Source organism: Pyrgilauda ruficollis, unplaced genomic scaffold (genome assembly GCF_017590135.1).
Source record: "Pyrgilauda ruficollis isolate IOZ18807 unplaced genomic scaffold, ASM1759013v1 scaffold43, whole genome shotgun sequence".
Taxonomy (NCBI): domain Eukaryota; kingdom Metazoa; phylum Chordata; class Aves; order Passeriformes; family Passeridae; genus Pyrgilauda; species Pyrgilauda ruficollis.
In genome coordinates, this window is record NW_024525823.1 from 8,975,530 (window position 1) to 8,998,844 (window position 23,315).

Below are 23,315 nucleotides of genomic sequence, written 5' to 3' on the forward strand. Positions count from 1 at the left end.
CTCTGGGTGACTTGTGAAAGGTACAGCATTCATACCCCATTGTAACAAGCTTTTGCCTATGAATACAAATGATGCTCCAACCTCTTAGGAAAAAAATTGCCCTGTAATACTTAATCTATCATTCTTCATTCTTAAATTAACATTTTCTGCTATACATCTGAAATAGTAAAACACATCAATGCTGAAACATTGAAACAGAAGTCGTCAACTTTAAACTCAGACTGCTTTTTGCAACAGATAGTCCTTCTCTAGTGTTATGGATATAAACACTGGATGTGCAAAGGAACAAATAAGTAGGCAACTGCAGATAATAGATGCAAGACTTCAGAAAATTTCTATATTTAGAAATTTCTACTTTTAAAAATGCTCTCAACAAATGTTATCACAATACTTTATTAAATACTTCTGGTCTCATACAGTCAAAATTGTGCTTACTTACATATCCACTCCAACTGTGCTAGAAGGACTTCAGATTTCAAGAAATCATTGCATCAATCCATTCTGGTCTGTAACAGTTCACTGGCAAGCAACTGGAAATAGCTGTATATTCCATTTTGTAAAAATTCTTACTGTAATATAAAAAGCTGCTTGATACCCTGATAATTATAAATATTAAAACATCTATTTTACTTGCATTCTTTCAAGGCTATAAGTGCTTTTTCTCCAAATGGTCATTATAACTTCATCCTAAGTACATGTTTTGCTGAGAGGTATTCTGTATTATCTCATTATCAAGTGCAACTCCGCATTCATGAATATGAATAATTTAAATATTAATTAACATTCCAAGCATAATACTTGAAACCAAATTTATTTTTTTAAATTTTCTGTTATAGTCAATTTTGGTATTAACTGAGAATCCTCTAGTATAGCTAAGTACAAGATAGGAGCAGAAATACTAAAATGAGGAACATAGCTTAGAGCATTCTGAAATGTCTACTGCAAAGTGTAAGAAAGCAGTTTCATTAGAGACTTGCTTTCATCTTTGAAAAGACTACATGGGCTTTTCTTTTCTTCGTAGTCGCTTGTAAAAATGAAATCTAGCAACGGTGATCCTTCTTTGAAGCAAGACCAACATCGAATTTACTGTAAGTTGAAAGTCTGAGAAAGTAATTACAGTTTTGGCTGCTACATAAAATCTCTCCTCCTTTTCTTCACAGCATATGGTGTGTCAGGATTATCCTTACTGATTCCAGCCACAATTAGGTGCCTTCAAATCTTTCTCACAGGCATGGCTCACCACTTAAAGACAGCACTTGAGGTAAGGAAGCTGTTGTGCTGGTCCCACTTTGGAATTACAATAGCCAGGCATGCTGCAAGTCATTCTGGTTAACTGAAGTGGCTGGATGTTTAGGGAAAGTGCTTTTTTCTTGTTGTTTTCAAAATCAGTTCTTCCTTTAAACAGCTATCTTCAGTCTTGAAGGATCTATTCTAGGCCCACCTTTTGTAGCATCCAATTCATTGTACTCTTCTATTAGGTCAGACAAAGAGGATATAGCTTCTGAAAAACAGCTTTGCTCCATCCCATCTATTTGCAGATAATGGTGAAGGTGAGCCTAAGAGAACAAAAAAAAAAATAAAATTCAGTGTTATCCTTTTCTTGGTATTTGATTGCTTTGTCTCAGCAAATACTAGCTAGCCTGTACTGAAGGGGGAAGCACAAGTATTGTTGAAACGGCACTTAAGAGACTTGTATCATGACATCCCTTGTTTAAACACTTGGCAAGTTTGGCAACAATCCCCTAGTGAATCACAGTCAATATTACTGACTTCTTAAAACCCCATCTTTTTATATTGTGTTCTTGGGTACACCTGACCAGCTGGATTTGGTTTACATGGCAGGGTTTTGGCAGCAGGCAGAGCGCAGGGCTGCAGGGGGGTGAGAAGATAACAGGAGCTGCCCCCATGCTGAACAAACCATCCCAGCCAGTTCCAGTATGGACCTGCCACTGACCACAGCTGAGCCCATTAGTGATGCTGGTAATGCCTCTGCGACAAGGTATTTATCAAGGGGTAAAAATGCTGCACAACAGCTGTGACAGAGAAGACTCAAGAAAATGTGAGAGAAACAGCCTGCAGACACTAAGATCAGTGAAGAAGGAAGAGAAGTGGAATTCTGAAGCTGGGAAGAAGGCAGTGGAATGGGGGTGAAGGTGCTTTCAGCTTTGTTTTTATTTCTTGCCGTCCTACTCTACTATTATTGGCAATAAATGAAATTAGTTTTCCAAATGCCAAATCTGTTTAGCCTATGGCAATAACTGGTGGTTGTTTTCCCTGTCTTTATCTTGACCCAGAAGTTTTTCACTGTACTTTTCTCCTGTCCTGCTGAAGAAGCGAAATGAGAAGAAGCTTGATGGACTCCAGAGTTTAGATTAGATATTAGTAAGAAATTCTTTACTGTGCACTGGAACAGGTTTCCGAGAGAACTTATGGATGCTCCATCCCTGCAAGTGTTCTTGGCCAGGTTGGATGGGGCTTTGAGTCAACTGGTCACCCAAATAAAACCCTTGGGCTATTAATTAGTAACAGTCCCTTCACGACACTAAGATCTGGGCTTCAATAACGCAAGATGCTAATGATTAGTGACTACAGATGTTATTATGATAAGAGTTGCACCTTTTTCTTGTAGAGCTTCATAAATCTGTCTTTGAGTTCAATGAAAGTTGGTTTTATACAGGTGTTGTTTGCTAAAGCCAAAAGGGAATGGGAATGGCCCACAGGAGGTACTGAACACAAACCAGTTTTCCAGCCCTCTTGGTTCCAGGAGACAAAGTGCAGAGAAGGCTTCAACCTGTGATACAAAAAATTAGTTAACTAAGGAAAATAAAGAACACAAAGGCTAACTACTAACAGTTTCAACTAACAGTCTGAAAAGGTTAACATTTAAGCACCCAGGATTAAGGAGGACAGTTATAACTATCACTGTGAATAAGATATTTTAGACTTCAGACTAAACCACTGTGTCTCTATGTTAAATTTAAAATGCAAACATCAATTGTGTTTTGTTAATTTAATGCATCAGGATTTGAAAAGTGAAGTTACAAGTACCTGTTTCTATAAAAGGGACTGGAAGCACTCTGAGATTTAGTAAAGGGGCAATCAGTCTACCTGTAGTTTTGAAATAAGTAAAATACTTTAGATTCCCAAAAATTTTCCCCATGCACCCCTGTCTTCCTATAAATTCCATTTTGCCTGCCTTTCCTGTTACATATAAGTAGCTCAATACTGTTCAAGGTAGAAAATGGATGCTAACAACACAGAATTGTTCAAGTAAAGATGATTTCCTACCTACATGAAAGTAACCATGGAAAGAGAAGGGGCTTCTGTTCAGCAAAAACAAACTTCTACTACAGAACTCATTACTCCAACATCCTTTGCTATTGGGAAACCCCTGCAAGGCTGTGCTTTGCTTTTTTTTTGCAATTTGGAGAAAGAGAGGAGTAGCGCCTTCCTTTATTTGGAAATCCAGGAATAACATGACTTTTTTCACTCATTACATAAGTTAATTATGTTTTCTTCCATTCTAAAATTAAGAAAAGGAGGTTGGACTAAACTGATTTGGTATTGAAACTGTTCAATGAAAAATTGTAATACTTTGGACAACTGCCAGGTTCCATAAAAATCCCACGACTACTCTGTGTGGTATTACAAACCTTTCAATATTTCTGCGAAGGTCTGAAACCTGCACATTTCCTCGAACAAGAAGTGCACAGGCCAGGTAGAGGCTGTGCTTTGGATCTGCTTGAATTAGTTGATGATCTCTGCTAAATGCATCTGAGAACATCTGATCCAACCTGGGTGAAAAGAAAACAGTTATCTACTCTTACAAAAATAGGATACAAAGGTTCTTCAGAATGCCCACCTTCAGGGTTTAAAAGTTCATAAAAACCTGGATAAAGGTACATTTAACTCAGGACCATAAATGACAGGAAAGATTCAAACCTTTATATGTACCTATGTTGGCATTAGAAGTTTTTAAAAACACACTGGATCCATTTTTTCCTCACCCTCAAGTTACAAGCCACTGTTGAATCAGAGATGTTGCACTTATAGAGGCAATTTGAGGCCAATGGTTACAAAGTCTTAAAATTATGTAAAAGGCTTTAACTACTTGGGGTTCTGCTATGTGGCAATTGGAGTTGACAATCTCACTGGGAAGGATCAAGGAATATCAAAATGCTGACCCTTACAGAACTGATTATCTGCCTGTTACACTTCATTATTTAAAAGGATCAATGAGTCATAGAACTGTATTAATTCAGATTAATGATTTGGGAAAAGACAGGCTATATCTACTTGTCTAGTCTACTTATTGTAATTGTATCACAAATGACTACTTTAAAAGATGACACTGCAAATCATATTCTTTTTCTATTCACTTTCTTAACCAAGTTTCACTGTACTGTGGGATACCAAAGATGGTGTACTGTGGACCCACAACATCTAAGCTATTCCTTCCATTTGTTCCAACGCTGTATATTTATAATCTCTATTTCTTTTCTCTTATATCACCTCTGCCACAATCTGCCTATTACAAAAAAAATAAAGAAGACCAAAATATTACTGTTCCCATTTCATTCTGAAACATCTTTGACTGACCATCTCCTCATAGTCTGCTACCTTCCCCCCAGCCCTGTACGGTCTCCTCAAGTTATGTTCTCAACAGATCTGACTGTCACAATTTGCTGTTGGAAAATAAGTGTGGTCCTGCCCTCTTCTCCTCTTCACATACTGCCATCACTTACCTGCAGCTGTCTCTACCACTATTTGTCTCGATCTCGCTCTTGTTGACTGAACATAATCCACCAAACCCAGTAAAATCTACTTTAGCTGGTAATTTTTCTGCTATGTCAGCAGGATAAATATCTCACAAAATTTGACATGTCAGTTTATCATTACAATAAGATGTTAAATAGGCTCACTGCACTCACTGCATCTCCAGACTGAAGTAAGATACCATTATTTCCCCAAAGAGCCTAGTTAATCCCTTGCTTTAGAGTATTTTGTCAGTCAAGTGCAAATTGTTACTCAAAAGAACTTGTAGAGTGGGTTCTAAATAACACATTTTCCTAACAGAAACAGAGTTTCCAGCAGAGTTTAAAAGGATGTCAAGTTTACTGACTCAACCATTACAGAGAAAAGGGACAACAGATGTTCCATAAATCAGCAGGATGAATTTGAAAATGTGGCAGACATACAAGTTTTAGAACTTCCACCCTTAGTTTTGCTACAGAACGGAATTTTTAAAAGAAAACTATGGAAAAATCAGAAATTACTTTAAATGTGAAACTCCAATAATATTTTTTCTTACCTTCTAGAAGGAACATTAACATCTGCTAGTGTATACAGAGGAGTCAAGCTTGAAACCAAATAATGAAGTCGAGGAAATGGAACCAAATTCATGCTGATTTCATTAAGATCCATGTTTAGGGAACCCTCAAATCTAGCAGAGCTGAAAAATTAACAAATTGTTATGAAACTGCTACAAACTAAGTAAATCACTTTTATAAGGTAAACGTCCATGAAATCTATTTTTCAGCTGCTCTGTACAATAAAACTGTAAAACAACACAGCATTCAAGAAAATGTTCAAGCGTAACTACAAAACGTTCACATCTGGCAGTAAAAGTCTTATTTACTAATACTTCCCATTAAAGAACAGTAAGTTACCAGTAATGGTTCCTTGTTTCCCAATTGTAGTCTTTAGCACTGATTTATTATCATTAATAATGTTTAATACCACTTAATACTTGTTAAATAATACCAGCTGGTTAATACCAATTACTTAATACCACTTTTACTAAACAGGCTATAATAAAACACATGTGATATTCTGACAAGCTGTTTAAAAGAAAAACAGGCCAACCAGAAGTATATTTCTGGCAGCAACAGACAATTTATGAGCAAAAATGATCTGACAATATTTACAAAACAATGCAACTGGCCTAGAAAGGCAAACCTCCATGGGTTCCATTAGGCACTAGTGAAAGACAATTTCCTTTTGCCCATAAACTCACCTTAGTTTTAAGAATATCATGGCTAAAGCAATGCCACTACAATCTGAATACTTCCAAATACTTTAGCATTTAGTAACCAGTTCTTATAAAGAGAAGACCCATACTGTAATATGAGTAATTAATATTACTCAAGTTGATGCAGGCCTGCATATTTACAGCAGCCACCACCTCCAGCAATCCTATTTCGTTATAGAGGAATAACCTGTAATTTACCTTGTCAGGTTCAGCAGCAAGTTGGCTACAATGTTATTCATTGCATCAAATGGCTTCTCTTGCAGTATTTTTGCACTGCCTGCACTTGATGTTACCAAGCTGTTTTGCTTCACAGTTGATCCTAACTTCCCAGAACTGACCATCTGATGAATTTTATTAACTATCTCAAACAGAGACTTTGAGAGAGAGGAAAAGAAAAGCAGAGTAGTGTTGAGTACAGAACTTTCAAATTCAGTACCACACATTTAATTTCTAATAATCTTGAAAGCTCAGACATTGTACTGTTAGGTTAAAGATTATACCTTGATACATCTAAGTCCAACTTTTGAGCAATTCCAGTTGACTGAAGTGTTTCTAAGTCTGTGCCTTACATATCACAAATATATACACAGTTTGACTCAGAAGTTTGAATTTTATTCAACTATTCAAAATGCTTATGAAAATTTAAAAAGCAGTTTTAGAAGATAACACCTGTGAAGCAAAAAAATATAGTCTCTAACTAAATTTCGTTTTCTCTTGCTTTTTTTATGAACAAACAGCAATACAGCCACCAAAGCTAGATTCAAATGAGTCTAGCACTTTGCAAGGTCAGGTGTATCTATGATTCCCATATCACTAATCAGCACAGTTAACCTTGTTGGAATCTGGAGAGATCAGAGGTCCTTGAAGCACCCTACTAATACTATGCACAAATTGATTGTTAAAAGAAAAAAACACTCTATCTCAGTAAATATAAGCTTTTCACTGTTTATCTTGAAATAGACATGAAAAAATTCACTCTACCTTAGTTTGAAGGAGCAGAGCAACTTTTTAGTGACACCCATGTTAATTTCAAAAGTTCACACGTGACTTAGAAGTTAAATTATTACTTTAAAAACTGAAATTACGCTTTCGGAGATTTGGTATGCAAATCAGTATTGAAAAGGAAGAGACATTTCCACATTCTAATAAAAAAATTACACAAATAGAATATTATTTCTTACTTCATTCTCTATTGGTAGCACACAGTCTGCATGTTCATTGAGCTCCTTCATAGCCAGAACACTGTTATATGGAGAAGTAATAACATCATCTTCACCAGAGGGATAAACTGAAGTAACAAATCTATATACTTCTGGGAATTCCTCCTCAAGCAAATTTAGTACAAAAGTTCCAAGACCAGATCCTGTCCCTAATTATGAATGAAGACAGAATGAGAAAAGACAGGTTCCCCACATTATCTTAGGTTCTATGACTCATGTAGGAGACATACAACTTTTCAATTATATATGTTAATAAATACTTTCTGAAGCATTTGGCTGACAGTAGAGGCTCCTCAAATGTAATTAAGGCAGGAAGGTTTGTCCCAGACAAGAAAATAATTAAGTAATAAAATTATTTCCAACAGTATGTCAGTCAGAATAAGTATACAGTCTAAAAAATTTCTGCAAACCAAAAAGTCCTATTATGTAACAAACATTTCTCTGACCTAGTATTTCTATTTCTTATTTTGAATTCTTTGATTTGAATTATGAAACACAACATTTGCTTAAAAGCATTGAACTGTCTCAAACAATACTATTTTCGTTTTAGGTTTTATGAAATTTTCTCATTCTTCAGAAAAACCAGAACTGCCGCTTCCCCCCAGCACACAGGCTTTTTTCCTCATTAACACTAAGCACACAGCCCTGAGTTCAAAACAGAGAACTGAACTGTGGTCTTTTTCTGAATATTCAGCTACATTCTCAGTGGCAGACAATTTAATCTATGAACAAGACAGCAGTTTTCACAATAACAGAAACAGTACCTCCAGGGTCTCTGAAATTAAGCAAATGGCCACAAAAAAGGCCCTTGATGAAATTCTTGCTTCATATTTAGACCTCTTTTCTGTGTCTTTTGCCACATGACAACCAGTTATATAATACATGCTACTCTCAGAGGCAGGAAGGCTTAATGGCAATGCAATAATGACAAAATTGTCACTGCAAAGGATTTTTCTTTTGGCATACTAACTAACTAGATCAGATTCAAGAGAATTATGAGGAAGGAAAACAGAAAAACAAAGTTTTTCTAAAGTTAAGCAACATTAGAAGTCTCCTTCAAAGCCTTTTTGAAAAGCCTTTCCCCACAATTAAAATGATTTATGACAATGCTGTTGGTGTTCAGAGGTCACCAACCCTTCTTCTGATCAGTAATACCTCAGTGTTTGTCTTGATCTTATCACTGCCTCATCTTTAGAATTTTAACTGCACTTTTGTTCTGGGTAGCACATCAGAGCTCCTCAGTGCTCTAAAAAAACTAATGATAAATAATTACAGGTCCACTTATTTGTACTAATTTTTTAAATCTGCATTCTGAATGATGTAGATTATTATACTGATTTTCTTTTCAAGATCCATGTGTTTTCTTTTTTTCATCTGTGACTACTTCAGTCATACTCCCCATAAAAAGATTACTTACCACCTCCCATGGAATGAATTATGAAGAAACACTGTAGACAGTCACAATGTTCAGCAGTTTTTCTCAGCTTTTCCACTATGTTTTCCCGGTACTGACAGCCATATATCTTATGACCCACAGCCCTGAGGATATGAAAAGTACTTTAAAACCTCCCCCCAAAAAAATCAAACTTTAAATTTTTAATCTTAAATCCTTCTGTGCAACATTTTAGAGTTCAGGGTCCAAAGCTGAGTGCAACACCTCATCTGTGAGAGTTTCTAAGTTGTGACTACATATGAGCATGTGGGAGTCAGGACATGGTTTTAACTTGGAGGACGCAAACAGGTCTAAGTTCACAACTTTGGAGTATACACTTATTATTCTGTACTGAAAGGGAAATACCCCATGCTGGATAATCCAGTTGTAGTAATGAAAGCTACATAGTCCTTAGCAATAAAGATATCCCTATGTAATAAGTGTACAGATAATCTTTTGAGTACTATGCAAGTCACTTGCTACTAGTAACAAAAAAACCCCAAACAGCTCATTTTCAACACACTTGTCTGCTAGATGGTAAAGTTGGTAGATGGCAAAGACTGCTTTACTCTCCATGTTGCACTCTCTTTTGGTACGTTTGCTGGTGATTTGCTTTCCATTCTGTAGTGCACTGAGTATTATTAGAGCACCTTAAGGTCCCTGTGAAAATTTGGAATTCATTATGTTAACCAATCTTTTTCCGAATTTTTCTTTTGGCAATGTAGTTTATATGCACAAAGTCAGACTCTGCTTAGAAATCACAAATGCATTTGTCCATATATCTAATTTCCACAGTAGCTGCACAGTCTCAAACTAGATTATGGCTTCGACTAAGCAATGAAAGCAGCTGAATGCCAAAGAAACAAAAATAAAAAGCATGCTCTTTTGTAAAGAAAATCAAAAAAGAAGAAGAAAAAAAGAGACAAAATGATATATCAGCAGAATTATTCTTCTGCAAAAGCCTTTTCAAAGCCCTCCTCCTGGCAACAGTGACTCCAAGTTTGCTGGTAAAATGCTGCAGCTCTCCAGGTGCAGAACGACACAGAAAGCTATGGTTATCATTTCCCCTTTCAAATGCCATCTAATTAGCTGCTAAGAAATGTACTCTAAAGAGGTTCTCACCAGTTGTTTCCTGAACCAGAAACATCTGTGATAAGCTGCTTGCTATCAAACACATCCCTCAATGGTCCTTGTAGAATTTCATTTACCACACCCTCCTCCATGTCAATCAACAGTGCCTTTGAGAATGGAAAGAATACTTCAGTCAGTAAGCAAACCACCCTTGAAATAATCACACAAAGAAATATGAAATTATTGACAATACGAAAGGAATTCTGTTTCTACTCTGCTCCACAGAAACCTTTCTTTGCCCCAGCTGTTAACTAAGAGATTAACTAGATTCAGCTTAGCTGATTTGCTAGTTGTTCAATAGGATTCCATTTCAGATGAAATTTTGTTCAAATTTTATAATATTTTGCCCCACTACTTAGGAATAACAAAATTAAAATATTTTTATGTTTCAAGTTTCCTTGCTCCTTAATAATTTAAAGTGGCTCAGGAAACCCAACCCTTAGATAATAATATCTGCAATAATTTTATTACAATTCCAATAGGAGTTACCCAACAAGACTGGCAGCAAACTCTATTACCGCATTAATAAAAGTTAATATTAGAAATTTTACTTTCAAAGCAGTACTTAAACCTGCATGCAATTTTAAGAACTTCATAAGAATTCCCACATAGTTGAACATAAATATTCCATGTAAAAACATTAGATTGCCTTTATAGATTGCCTTACTCGTGCTTTTAAAGAGCAGATTTTTCCTTTGTAAACATCAGGACCATTATCACCACTTCTGAAAAAAAGAAAATAAGAGAAAAATCAAAGCTCATATTTGTAGCATAAAATATATACTACTATAAAATTTTATCTCTTATATATTGTGTTTGGAGGACTATGGCAACACAAACAAACAGAAACACCCTGAACATGCTGCTAAGACCTGATAATTCCTGAAAGTAATACAATTACAGGTCATGAACTCAATCAGAATTATCCTAAACGTTACTTCAAGAAGCTGAAAGATAAGCATAAAAGTTTACTCTCAGATACAGCCTCTGCTTTGCAGCAATTCTACAAGCACTGCCAAAACTGGAAAGGATATCTTTTAGCAGCACGTGATATGTGTATCCACATCAAACAATGGAAAAAAGCTCCCCATGAGCTTTTCAGTGGGGGTAGTACAACACTGTGCTTGTGCTCCAGGTGTGAAAGCTCTGTAACTGCATCAGTACAGCCCTGTGCTTGACTTATTCTGCTTACTATGATTTACCAGTTCAGAAATCCTCCTGGGCTAACACAGCTAAATCCTCCTTCTTTCCCAGAACTGGTTGTATTGAGCCAACATAGCAGACTATACATGATGTTACCATTTTCCCACTCAAATGATGAGATACTATGGTCTGGCCAAACTATATTCAGCACAAGGGAAAAAAAAAGGCAGGGATACTGGAAGACTGATCTTATTTCCTCTTCCATTATTTACCTAATCTGGGAGCTGGCCAAGTCTAAATTTAAAGTATGTCTTAAGACCATTCTACATTTAACCACCATCATATTCACAAAACATCAGCTAAAATTCAGTACAGCACCAATGTTCTGAGCCCACTGAGTCCCATCAGGAACAAGGGGAAAAGAGTACAGGGCTGCACTGGATTACTCAAGAATTTTCCAACTCGTCACTCAATGATGGTCTCTAGACATTTCTCATTAGGTGAGCAGCTCACAGCAGCCTCCAATACCCACGTGATTCCTCTAGCCTACACAACACCTGCAGGACTACACTAGAGCACCAGTAAATCCTCCTAGAGAATTTCTCTTCAGGGACTAACAAAATTCAAAGAGGAAATAAAACCAACCCCAAAACAACATTTGTTTTTCTTACTGTTGGCTTTGTGGTCTTTCATGCCAGATCAAACTTTCAATCACTTGGATTCAGTTGCTGAAAAAAAATCCCAACATTCCCTAGAGCCATGGGATGGCTTGGGTTGGAAGGGACCTTAAAGATTGTCCAGTTCCAACCCCTCTGCCGTGGACAGGGACACCATCCACTAAACCAGGTTGCTCAGAGAGAAAACAGATGTTTTTACTGCAGCCAGCCTCTCAATTACAAAATTGGTGGTTTCATCTGGCACATACAGAAGCAGGTATCTTTTATGATTCAATTTTCTTGATTAAAAAAAAGTGTTCTTGGAAATACCCATATGGAATGACATTAACAAACTTCAATACATTTGCAATGTTCTTTCAAAAAGGTAAAAAAAGCAATTTGGAATTCAGTGCTCTTCTAGTCAGAACCACATTGCTGTACTGCAACCTTTCCATACAATGGAAGGAAGCAGAGGTTGGTCAAATGTTTTTTATTAATTAAAATGCAACAGGCTATCCCAAGTACACATTTTCTTCTTGCAAACTGCAAGGATTTTTGTAACTGGAGAGATAAGAAATGACTGAATGGTTTTAAGGTATGAATTGGTTAACTTATAAAAAACAATTACAGACACTACTCTGGGTAACAAAATAGTCAGATAAATAAGACTTAAAACATTGTCAGTTTTTTCTGACTATCTTATATACAATTCCTCTTTCAACTCTTCAAGAAATGCTGCCCAGTTGGTATTCAGAGGGCACACAATCTGATTGTTATCTGCAGTGGCAAAAGCCATCAGATCCTGACTGTCCACGTTTGGTACAAAAGGAAAGGAAAACAAACTAATACACTTTCAAGACATTTAACTACTGAAGTATGTATAGATAAAGTGGAAAGTCAAAGATAAGGTTTTGAGGAGAATATAAAAAAGCAAAATCTTTTTCTAGTACAAGCTAAATGGGACTTAAAGAAAACTGTAACTTAGGTTAGAAGAAGATACTACAAGGGCTGATCTACCATGTAAACTTATGAACTGGCTGATAAAAACTTACCTTGTGTCTACATTCCTAAAGAAACTGCTTAAGGCTTCATCATAAATTCCTTTCTGAAAGGAAACAACACAAAATGATATGTAATGTCAAAAAATTCTCATTGATTTTCATGGAATAACTTAAGTTGGCAGGGACATCTGAAGGATACCTGTCAAACTTTACCACTTGAAACTGAATGAACATCTCTGTTGATTCCAGCTGGATCTAGTCATCTCCAAAAAGAAGATTTCATTGAAACATCAGCTTGCTATTAAAAACTGAGAGGAGAATGTAACTAGGAAATTAATTTTTCAGTACCAGATTAAGCAACTGTAGTAGTTTACCGAAGATCCCAATGCAACTATTAAATTGAAGAGCTGCTCTTCAGCTGACTCAGTTCATCACTGATACAACCCTCAGTTCATCATGGGTTCCATGCACATGATACCAATACCCATGGAGTTCTGGAAAGAGGAGAGCCTAACCACACTGATTCTTGAACTCCCTGGCAAGGGACAGCAACAGCAATTACTTACCCCTACATACAGCTAAAGAGATCTGACAAGTTTAAATACCTTAAGTGCTTGATAATCACAGCAAGAAAAGTGTGATTTTGTTCAGCTCAATCCTATGCCCTCCTCATGTTGCTATTTTGGTCAGTAAAATTGCCACAGCAAGTCATGGCGTGAGCTAACGTGGAAAACAATGGTGGGCCTTGGGGTGTCATCTTTTGCTTTACTACCAGTGGCAAAGTGCCAGCACTGAAGAGCCTTCACTGTGTTAACTGCCTCAGACCTGCTAATGCCTGGCTGTAGGGAGACACACTGAACTTTTCAGGGTGCAAATGCTGGAGAAAGCTGACCAGAATTAGTGATCACAGAATGTTCTAAGTTGGAAAGGACCCAGAAGGAACCCTTTCAACCCTTAGCGCTTCAAAACACCCCCCAAGAGTCACACCATGCGCCTGAGAGTGTTGTCCAAATGCTTCTTGGGCTCTGAGAGGCTTGGTGCTGGGGAGCCTGCTCCAGTGTCCAGCCACCCTCTGGGTGAAGAACCTTTCTCTAATATGTAACTTAAATGTCCCCTGACACAACTTCAGGCCATTCCTTTGGGTCCTGTCACTGGTCATGACAGAGGTCTGTCCCTCCTTCTCCCCTCAGGATAACACTGCAGACTGCAGTGAGACCCTCAGTCTCCCCCAGGCTGAACAGACCAAGTGACTTCAGCTGCTCCTCATATAGCTTCACCTCAAGACCCTTCACTATCCTCGTGGCCCTTCTTTGGACGGTCTCTAACAGCTTTATGTGGTGTTTTTTGTTTTTTTTTTTTTTTTACATAGGGGAACCCAGAACCGCCCCCAGCACTCAAGGTGAGGCCGCCCCAGAGCAGAGCAGAGCAGGACAATCCCCTCCCTTGCCCAGCTGGCGACGCTGTGCCTGGTGCCGCCCAGGACACCACTGGTCCTCCTGGCTGCCAGGGCACTGCTGACTCATGTTCCACTTGCCATCGACCAGGACCCCCAGGTCCCTTTCCACAGCACTGCTTTCCAGCATCTCATTGCCCAATGTGTCCGTACATCCAGGGTTGTCCCGTCCCAGTTGCAGGATGCACTAATCCCTGTTAAACTACACACGGCTGGAGACTGACCACCCTCTAATTTAACCGGGTCTCTTGACAGTTAACCTCACATTTGTTTCCATGATTAGTTAAACGGCACAATAAGCTGGGGGTGGTTGTGCTCACAGTGAAGCGCCCTTGGTTTAAGCAAACAAACACAGCGCTCTGCAGGCACAGCGGCGGACGCGGACGGCAGCGAGGGCGGCTCGCCCCGGGCCGGCGGGGCAGCGGCGCCCTTACCTTGTTGACAGCGGCGTGTTCCCGCAGCGCCAGGTCCCAGAAACGGCATCCCACCTGGTTCCCGCACTGTCCCACTGCAAAGGGGAGAGACACGGCTCAGGCACGGGGAGGGGGCGGCGGGAGGTCTGGGCGCCACGACCCCCTTACCCTGCACCACCACCGACTGGGTCATGGCAGAGCCGGCGGCGCAGGCCTCTTTCGAAGTCGGCGCCCGGAAGCCGCACCCCCTGAGTTCCTGCGGTGGAACGTCCCAACCGTCGCCTCAGCTGCGGGCGCTCGCCGCCTGCCCGCGGCGAGTGGAACGTGCCATTAGGGAGCGGGGGGGAGAGCGGGGGGACAGCGGGGGAGTGGTGAGGTTTTCACGCACTCGGTGAGTGTGAGGGGTCTCGGCTGAGGCCCAGATATAGGCGACCTGACAAAGACCTGAAATAAAGTCTCTGTACGGGAGAACAAAAGTATTTCCATACACTACAGTTCATTATCCTTTATGGCTAAAAATGGTGTGATAAAGAAGCGCTTTATTTTCCCCAAATACATAATTCAGGGAGATGGCGTGAAATGTATGAAACGGTATGAAAATACAAACTAAAAATTAAATGAAAAAGCGGCCATTTGGAAATGCTGTAATGTGCCCTCCCACAAGGCTTGCACATTAAGCTGTTTCATATTGTGCATATAATTGTCCGCAGTGAAAAACCGAGGAGTGTGGAGATGTTGTTGTCTCAGCGTGGCAAGACTGGTCCGCAACATAGCTCAGCTGAAAATCATAGAATCCTTTAGGTTGGAAAAGACCTTTAAAACCATCAAGTCCAACTGTTAATCCAGCACTGCCAAGTGCAGGACTAAAACAGTAAAGAATGTGGGACATGCAAAGCTTGCAGAAAGCTGTCTTGTGACACAGATGGCATTTCTGCTTCCTGTGGGAGGACAAAAGCAATTCCATGCAACCCAGTCCATTTAGTTTTATGGCTAAAACCTTCAATCAAAATACTCTTTTCCCAAATAGATTATTTGTAATGCTGGTGTACAAAAAAAAAATTTATTAAATATAATTTTTAATCTTTTTTTTTTTTGCTCCTAGACATGACCTGGCAGAGATTAATTGTAGGTCTACAGAAAAATAAATTTATAGTAAATGACTATTTAAAAAAAAACCCCAAACTTTCCTGGGGTTTATTGCAGAAAATAAAATATTGTACAGTACAAGAATGCATTATATACAAGAAATAAATACACAGACTAAATTTGTGAAACTTAATTGAAATAAAGTTGTTCTTAAGGAAAAGTACTGAGTGGCCCAAGCTTACTCAAGTGTCATGTATGAAATGTGTGGAAAGGACTAATGGCTTCAGTGTTATAGGCATGTTTAGCATGAATAGAGTACTACTGCCTCAAACGTGTCTTTTCTATAAACTAATCACCAGTGTAAAACTACATGAATATTAAACAGGAAAGTAGCTAGTCCTTTCTCTCTGGACAGTCTAGATGTAACCTATAACCTAATTTTGTTCCCTGTGTTTTTTTTGAAGTGGTCCAAACTTGGAGGCTGTGCTCTGTACTTGTTATTCATGTCAAACTGCTTCTATACTTCTTGCCTACTGTCATGTCCTTAAAGTCTTCTCTTCACGTGTCTTCTTGGCCTCAATTAAAGTTAAAAGCAGTATAATGTTCTTATAAGCATTCTAATGCTTAATTTAAATTCTACAGCATCTCTTAATATTACTGTATCTGACTTTCTTTCTTCTTGTGTAATTAGCTCCACTTTCTACTTTTTTTTTATAGTTAGTTGTAGTTTTTGTGTTCTATGTCCCATGATGATTCAGCTTAGTGAGATTCACTCTATTGAACATGATGTTGCAACAAGACATTCTGAGCTTTGGCTTCCAGTGTTTCTTTAAGTGGTGTGTGAAGGCAAAAGTGATTATTCGATTGTTGTCTTTGAGCTTGGAAACACCAAGAATTGGGAACTGGAGGTGCAACTGAGATTCATGTTCATGTGGGGATATTTTTTTGCTGCCAAAGGAGGTCCAAGGGCAGGAAGTTGATGTGTAGTAGCCAGTTTGGCTTGGTGCATATACTCAGATGTTTAATGAAACAGTCAGCTCAACTCGGTGAAAGAAATAATCATACACATGACTTTCTGTTTTGTTGTAGATGAAGCTTCATTCATCTACATAATATAAAATGCATGAATCCATGTAGGTCCCCTTGGAGACACTTTTGTCTGTGTTAATCATTTGATCAACAGACTTATGGTAATATGTGTTTCTTACCCTTAATTTCTCAGTAACATTTTACTGATGTGTTATACAGGAATGGTGTTCCACAGCTTTGGAACACAAATTGAATAATTGTATAAATAACTTACTATGTTTTTTAGTGGAAATGAATTGCCATGGACCACAGTGAATCTGTGAATAACCCTTAAATCCCACACTGTAACAAGAGCCAAAAGTGCATCACAAGATAAATATGTGTGCTATGCTTTCAGCATCTTTTTTATAAGTCATTTGACTATTTTATTTGTGCTGCTGTAGGGAGAATACACTGGAATTTGAACTAATGCCATTCGACTATTTAGGCCACGTGCTGCTGTATGGAGAATACACTGGAATTTGAACTAATGTTATCTTTTGACTTATATAATGACTTAGTTCACATATGAAGGTTTGTTGGCTTGTAATTTTGATTTTTTTTTCTATTTTTTGTTTGTTCGAATTTTAATTTAGATTTTAGAATTTTTAACTTTTTAAATTTAGAATTGTTATATTTTGGGAAATTTCTGTCAGGTTTGTAACACTTCATCTTTCATTTTTCTGGTCAGGCTGTTGTCCATACCTTGTTCCATTCTTGAGGAGAAGGGTATTCTCTACAAATCTTGAGATATAAGAGATAGAGGGAGCTGAGATTTAAATTCTCTATTTTGAAACACTTTACTGAGCATTTGATCTTGAAATTGGTTTCTTTATTACATAGTCATGCAAATGTCCAATTTCAGAATATTTGGGGATACAATAATAGCGTAGTTGCAGCCCTGATTTAGATAATGGCTATAACAACACTTATTAAAACCTTGAAGGTGCCAGAGCAAAGTTATAATCTACTTAGAGTCAGTGCTCATTTCTTGTAGGCTTTCTGCAGAATTTAGATAGTTATGTTCATGTTAAAAATGAAAATGGACAATCTGACAATGTAGCTCAGAACTTGAAGGTTTTTCCCAAATCTTTATAGATGAAAGGTTTTGTACTTTGAAGGTATAATTTTCAAGATAGATACAGGAGACAGGTTGAATTCTGGGAAGATTTCTGCTTAGGTAGTTGCCTTCTCTTAAACACCAGCAGCCTTAAAATGAGTGCAGAGGTATGTGCAATATAATGCAGCACAGACTGGCTTTCTTCGGCACATATGAAATGGTAATGTTTAAGTTCTATGTGGATGTTTGGGGCAGGGAAATTTACATTATTTTCTGTTCTCTCCTGAGTCTGCAAGTATCCTCTGATTTATAGTGTTTTTCTTCGGGAACCCTGTTCTGCAGACGGAAACCCCACACCTCTGAAGCCTAGAAGGGAAAATTGATGAAGACACCCTCCAAAATAGTGCTGTGTTGATTAGCTGGTGATATAGTAAAGAGAAGTAAATTGAATAGTACCGGTTTATGAATTTTAATTGGTTTTTATTCACATACTGTTTTAGTGTATTTTTAGTTTTCCACATATAAAGTATGCAAAGGACTGATTAAATCAGAAAACTCATTCTTAAATGTAAATCTACAGAACGAAACCAAATCACATTGCAGCAAATATGGCTAAGAGAAATATTGTTTATTCACAGAGTTTGGATGTGGATATGAGAAAATACACTTTGGTTTGAAGTAGGTGTGAGACAGAAAAACATTCTGAGTATGTGTGTACCAGTTAACATACAAAGCTCCACTTAATACCAGCATTCACTAAACTCTGATGCTCTTAGGGGCCACAAGCATTTTGCTATTCCTGGCTATCTCTGCTGAGCAGCTGCAGGCAACTCAAAAGGAATTTTAGTAATCCTTGTAACCAACCTATCTAAGCAGGGAATCTGCTATTCTTTTCTCTCCAGCAATAGGGTCCTGGAGACCAGGGCCTGAGGAAGCTTAGCTCAGGTTGTGATGTCATGAGAATTTTTTGAGCCAATCTAACAACTCACTGGCACTGGGAAGAAAGAGACCTCCTTTTTTACCCCTGCTCCCAGCTGTTTGGGTCTGACATCATCCATGGCCTCTGTAACCACTGGGAACCCAGCTCACTGATCTGAGGACATTCACCATCAACACCAATAAAAAAAATTCCTGAAGCAAAACCCTAAATTTTCTGTTCCATTTCTGGGTAGTAGCTGGGAGCAAGAAAAAGGTGAGCAAGCCTACTGGTTTTGGTGCCTGATACAAAGATTGCTTTTGAAGGCAACTGGATTTAAGGATCCATGCCTGAACCAGAGAGACTTCAGAGGGATACTCTTACTGTTTGCTTCTCAAGTATGAACAGTGGGCTTTGAAGTGAGGAAAAGAAGGGTCTATATATCACTCCCCTGTGAAGTGGGAGTCTGTAATCTTGGAGTTGGAAAGGGAATCAGTCCTTGGAGCATATTGCCTGAGAACTGCAGGGAAGAGAAAAGGGGATGTATTCAGGAGAAGGCAAGCAGAACAGGAATGGGGCTGAAAGTATGAGCAGAGCTGACAAGGCTGGCGAAAGGAGAGCCGGTGGCTACTGGAGCCACAGTGTGTTCTTCACTTACCACCCAACACTGGACTCTAGAGGCAAATGGAGAGTCCGTGATGGGGTCCCAGCTGCTGGAGAGTTCCTGTGCCTATGTATCCAGAGGCTGCAGTTCTTTATCCAGAGTAAGCCAAGTCTGCTGCAGTGTGTCAAAACCCCTTTTTCACCTTACTGAGAGTAGTAGGGAAGCTGCTGATTAGTGCTTACATATGTATCTTGTTCTGGTGGTTCTTCCACCTGTCCATGCTTTCAAGATCATTGGATTCCACTTTTCATTTGTGTGTTTTCCAGATAAATTCTTATTAATTTTCAGTCTCTAGGGCGTTGTCATTTATTTTTGCATTTCATAGTTTCCTGCTTTGCAGCTGGTCATGTTTTGAGTTGGTTCCAATAATAATTTGCTCAGCAACCATAAAACTTTTGTTACTTTATTCTTTATTACATTACTTTATTCTTTAAAGAAAAGAAAGCTAAATGGCTTTGATTCCTTGTAGGTGGTGATTTAAGGGACTAAGTTTTGCAAGTGACTTGTGTCTATTTGGTGTGCAAGCCTACTGTGAGTTGAACCCTACCATTAACTTCCATCTACCTTCTATGGTTATAACATAGCTCAGATTTGCAGCCCTTTGCTTTCTGTTTACATCTTCCTGTCACTCTTGGTTCCTCTGCAGCAGCATGTCTTCTGAAGGAACATGTTCCTTGTTTGAGGATTACTGCTGTAAACTGAAGTCCTGCAGGAGTCTCACAGGGAAGTGATGATTTTGTACAATAAGGGAGTCACCTGAAACTGTGACTGTGATTCTGCTTTCTACGCTTCATGATTACTTGTGTAACATTAGTGCAAATGAGATCACAATGAGATTGTGAATTTAGTGCTGTGTTTGTATGTAAGTGCATTTAAAAATTGAGAGAAAAAACTTGAAATTTAAAATTGTCTCTAAGGCAAGCATTACTCTAAAATTACCTAGTTTAGGTAAATGAGTCTATATATAAAGCATCTGTCTTAAAAGATATATGTCCTCTCTTCATATTGTGCTAGAACATATCCATTAAGTCTAGAAGTGGAATAAAAATTTTAATTTTTCATTGTTTGTAAGCTTACATAATTAGTATACTCTCTTCCCCCCATTTTATTTGAGGAATATATAAATGAGTTGAATGGAAAATTAAAAATATACAGTAAGATCTTTAGATGGTATTTGTGATGTAAATCTATTATCTAGCTTTATTCTTTAATGTGCATTAGCAGATCTTTTTCTATGGAACAAAGGGTGACTAAGATATGGAATGAGATTATGTAGAGGATCTATTTTGAAAGTAACATATTTAATATAATTTTAATTTATTTTATAATCTCATATTTTCATGTAACAGACTGGCCACACATACACTATAAGAAATGGTAAAGCTCACTCTTGTGGTATGTTAAGAGAAGTGCAGAAGCAACAGCTTTTATTCTTCAGTGATTTTTGCTTGCGTGTAATTAGAATGACCCCCCCTTCCTGCTTTCTGTAGATGTGCTGTGATATTTTCATTCTTGGCTTGCTGGACATGGTTTCTTTTGTTCTGTTTTTCTTTCTGTGGTCTAAGGAGCTTTTCAGAATCGATGCAGTGCACTATCAGGCTGCTGGACAGGTATTAATGCTTACAGCACCACTAACCAAAGCTGCTTTACTAAAACTCACTGGCTTTTCATCAATCATGAAATTACGAATGCAGCCAATGAAGGAATTGCGTGTAGTCAGGCTTGATGTTAGCAGAGACTCTGGAAAAAGAAGATAAAAAAAATTAAATAAATAAAAGTTTCGAGTTCATGATGGGCAAAATAATCAGTTTGGTGGCAGAACCTTTTAACTTTGCTACTAAGTGCAGCTCTTCTGAATCTTCTTTTAAAATGTTTGGCCTACTGCCAGTGTCCTAGAGGCCATTAAAGTACAGTTAATTATCTACAGTTATGTGAAACTCTTGATACTATATTATCAATAGAGACACAATTTTGCATTTTTGACAACTACATTTTCTTTTAAGTAACAGAGTAGATGAGCCCTAGTATCTGTTTTTGTAATTTAACATCACATGTATTGTAATCTGTGTCTGATTTGTTAGTTTGCCTTCAGTTGGCTGTATCTGCGTGGCATTATTTAGTATTGTATCTTATATGTTGTTGTGAAGTTCTGTGTAAGAGTTTCCTGTGCCAGGCTGATAATAGCATTATAGAGCCAATGTATGGCATTGCTTTAGTGTTCTATAATTAATGTAGAAATAGAAGGCTCTGTTATGAAGCAGAACAGCATTTGCAATTACCCCTTTATATTACCTCTCTGGGAAGAGTTCTGTCCTAATAAAATTCCAGTTTGGATTTAAAGAGTGAGCAGGCATCTGTGCATAGATTTTATTATTCCCTTTAGGCTCATTTTACCTCCTGGTAGCGTGGGATGGATGTGAACACCATGCACTCAAGCCAGTAATCCAAGATAAGCATTATAATGAATTTTGTAGTTAGAGCTGTTAATGATTGACATGCAAGGCTCAGAGAAATAATGCTGCATGTTTTCACTGAGAAATGTACGGGAGTTGACTTAAAAATTGGATCACGTAGTGTTGATTACAATTTGTGTATGAACCCCAACAGGGTAGCTCTTTCTGTTGAATAAGGGAAGGAAATGTAGTAGTCTTGGTCCATGCTACACAGATGGTCTGTGAGTCACAAATACACAGGAGCAGAAATCTGTCTAACAGAAACCCCCAGTATGAAAAAGAATCTCCATGTTTTATCTTGTGTTCAAAGATGCCATTGCTTGAAGAAGAGGAAAGAAGCCTACCAGCAACTAAACCTTGGGACTCCAGTTACAGTGACAGCAAGCTTCCAATCCCATAAATAAATAAATCACTTCTTAAAAACCAGTAAGCCAACATGGGAAGGAAAAATAGAAAAAAAATAAATTTTGTTTGTAGTTGGCTGACTTCTCTAGCAAATCCATACCTTGCCCTCCAGCAGCTGTGAATGTTTTAATTTCAATGAAGCAGCACATCTCTTTTCTTGAGAACTCGAGGCAGAACATTTATGATCAGCTCTTGAGCCTTTGAATTTTACCAGCTTGTTCACGTATTTTGTTCTTTTTTTGAGATGAAAACTTAGTCTTAATGCTTTCTCTGGAAACAGGGCTGAAATCTCAGAACAATGTACCACAAAGATACCAAAAACGTACCTGGTACACCTCCAATAAACACTGGCTCCCTGTGGTCCATTGCCTTTGGATTTAGTGGCCCTACCACATGGTTGACTTCAGAGTCTACATCCAGCTGCACCACATTTGCGTCTCTAATAACTGAAAGGAGAAGGAACAGGGATCAGCAAGAAGTGTGACACGAGTCTTTTATGACAGACAGGAGTTATGTGTTTGGTGTGAGTAGTTGGTTTAATGTATGCTAGATTGGGTGTGAGCCATCAGTGACAATTTGTGAGCGGATTCTGGCATAGAGCAGGACCGATGGTTGATACAGTGGGAGCAAAGGTGCTTTTGAGTGGGGCTCTTGGTCACTGGTGGCAGTGTTTAGGCTACAGGTTATGAGCATACAATGGCTTGTGGCTTAAAAAACTGTTGTCCAATCACTCCCAATTGGGGATATATTAGAATGCAGTGAGGCTTTTCCCTTGCTTGTGTGCTTGGGTTTCCTTCAGAAGGGAAACAGAATGCTTGTGGAAAGGATGCAGACTCAAGGGTGCAGTAATAGTGGAAGACATTCTAAGTCAGCATCTAGACAGGAAGATGAGGTGGTTCAAAGTACCCAGGAAGTGCTTTTTGACTTTCAAAACCAGGAAAGAAGGATGACTGTCTGGCACAGAGGCAAAATCCCAGCTGTAGACGTCTCTCTATTGTGAGCAAAAGGTTCCCCACATCTGTCTTGTTATTTGGCTTTTAAGGGCAGCATATACTTGTACCTACTGCATTCTATCAATTTATTTAACCTCTAATTGGGAAAGGAAGACTGTAATCTGGTATATCAATTAGGAAAGGTAGCCAGAATTTCAGATAGGCTGCTTTCTGTTCTTTGAACAGGGAGC

General features: G+C 38.3%; 2 protein-coding genes across 3 annotated transcripts in view; both read right to left on the bottom strand.

The window, feature by feature from the left end:
- Window positions 1-377: 377 nt before the first annotated feature.
- TUBE1 (tubulin epsilon 1) lies at window positions 378-14,702 on the bottom strand. 2 transcript variants are annotated; one of them, XM_041478191.1, is made up of 12 exons: window positions 14,649-14,702; window positions 14,502-14,575; window positions 12,666-12,718; window positions 10,482-10,539; window positions 9,806-9,921; window positions 8,669-8,790; window positions 7,213-7,400; window positions 6,230-6,405; window positions 5,312-5,452; window positions 3,654-3,794; window positions 2,617-2,791; window positions 378-1,556 (listed from the first exon to the last, which is right to left on the bottom strand). In XM_041478191.1, the coding sequence occupies exons 1-12, from the start codon at window positions 14,671-14,673 to the stop codon at window positions 1,398-1,400; spliced, it is 1,428 nt and encodes a 475-aa protein (XP_041334125.1). In that variant the 5' UTR covers window positions 14,674-14,702; the 3' UTR covers window positions 378-1,397. The 2 variants fall into 2 exon arrangements, with proteins under 2 accessions (XP_041334125.1, XP_041334126.1); XM_041478192.1 differs by lacking the exon at window positions 12,666-12,718 and having other exon boundaries at window positions 14,502-14,682.
- Window positions 14,703-18,301: 3,599 nt separating this feature from the next.
- Window positions 18,302-23,315, bottom strand: part of LAMA4 (laminin subunit alpha 4) — a 99,227-nt gene continuing 94,213 nt past the window's right edge. Inside the window, exons 37-38 of the mRNA XM_041478121.1 lie at window positions 22,459-22,578; window positions 18,302-21,014 (exon numbers count right to left, since the gene is read on the bottom strand). Coding sequence (XP_041334055.1) covers window positions 20,869-21,014; window positions 22,459-22,578 — 266 coding nt within the window. The 3' untranslated portion in view covers window positions 18,302-20,868. The remainder of the gene's footprint in view (window positions 21,015-22,458; window positions 22,579-23,315) is intronic.

Coding starts and splice junctions, on each gene's coding strand:
- TUBE1 (XM_041478191.1), bottom strand. CDS start 14,673: ATGACCCAGTCGGTGGTGGTGCAGG. Junction 12,719..14,501: donor AACACGCCGCTGTCAACAAG/GTAAGGGCGCCG, acceptor GTTTCCTTTCAG/AAAGGAATTTATGATGAAGC. Junction 1,557..2,616: donor TGAAGCTCTACAAGAAAAAG/GTGCAACTCTTA, acceptor TTGTTCTCTTAG/GCTCACCTTCACCATTATCT.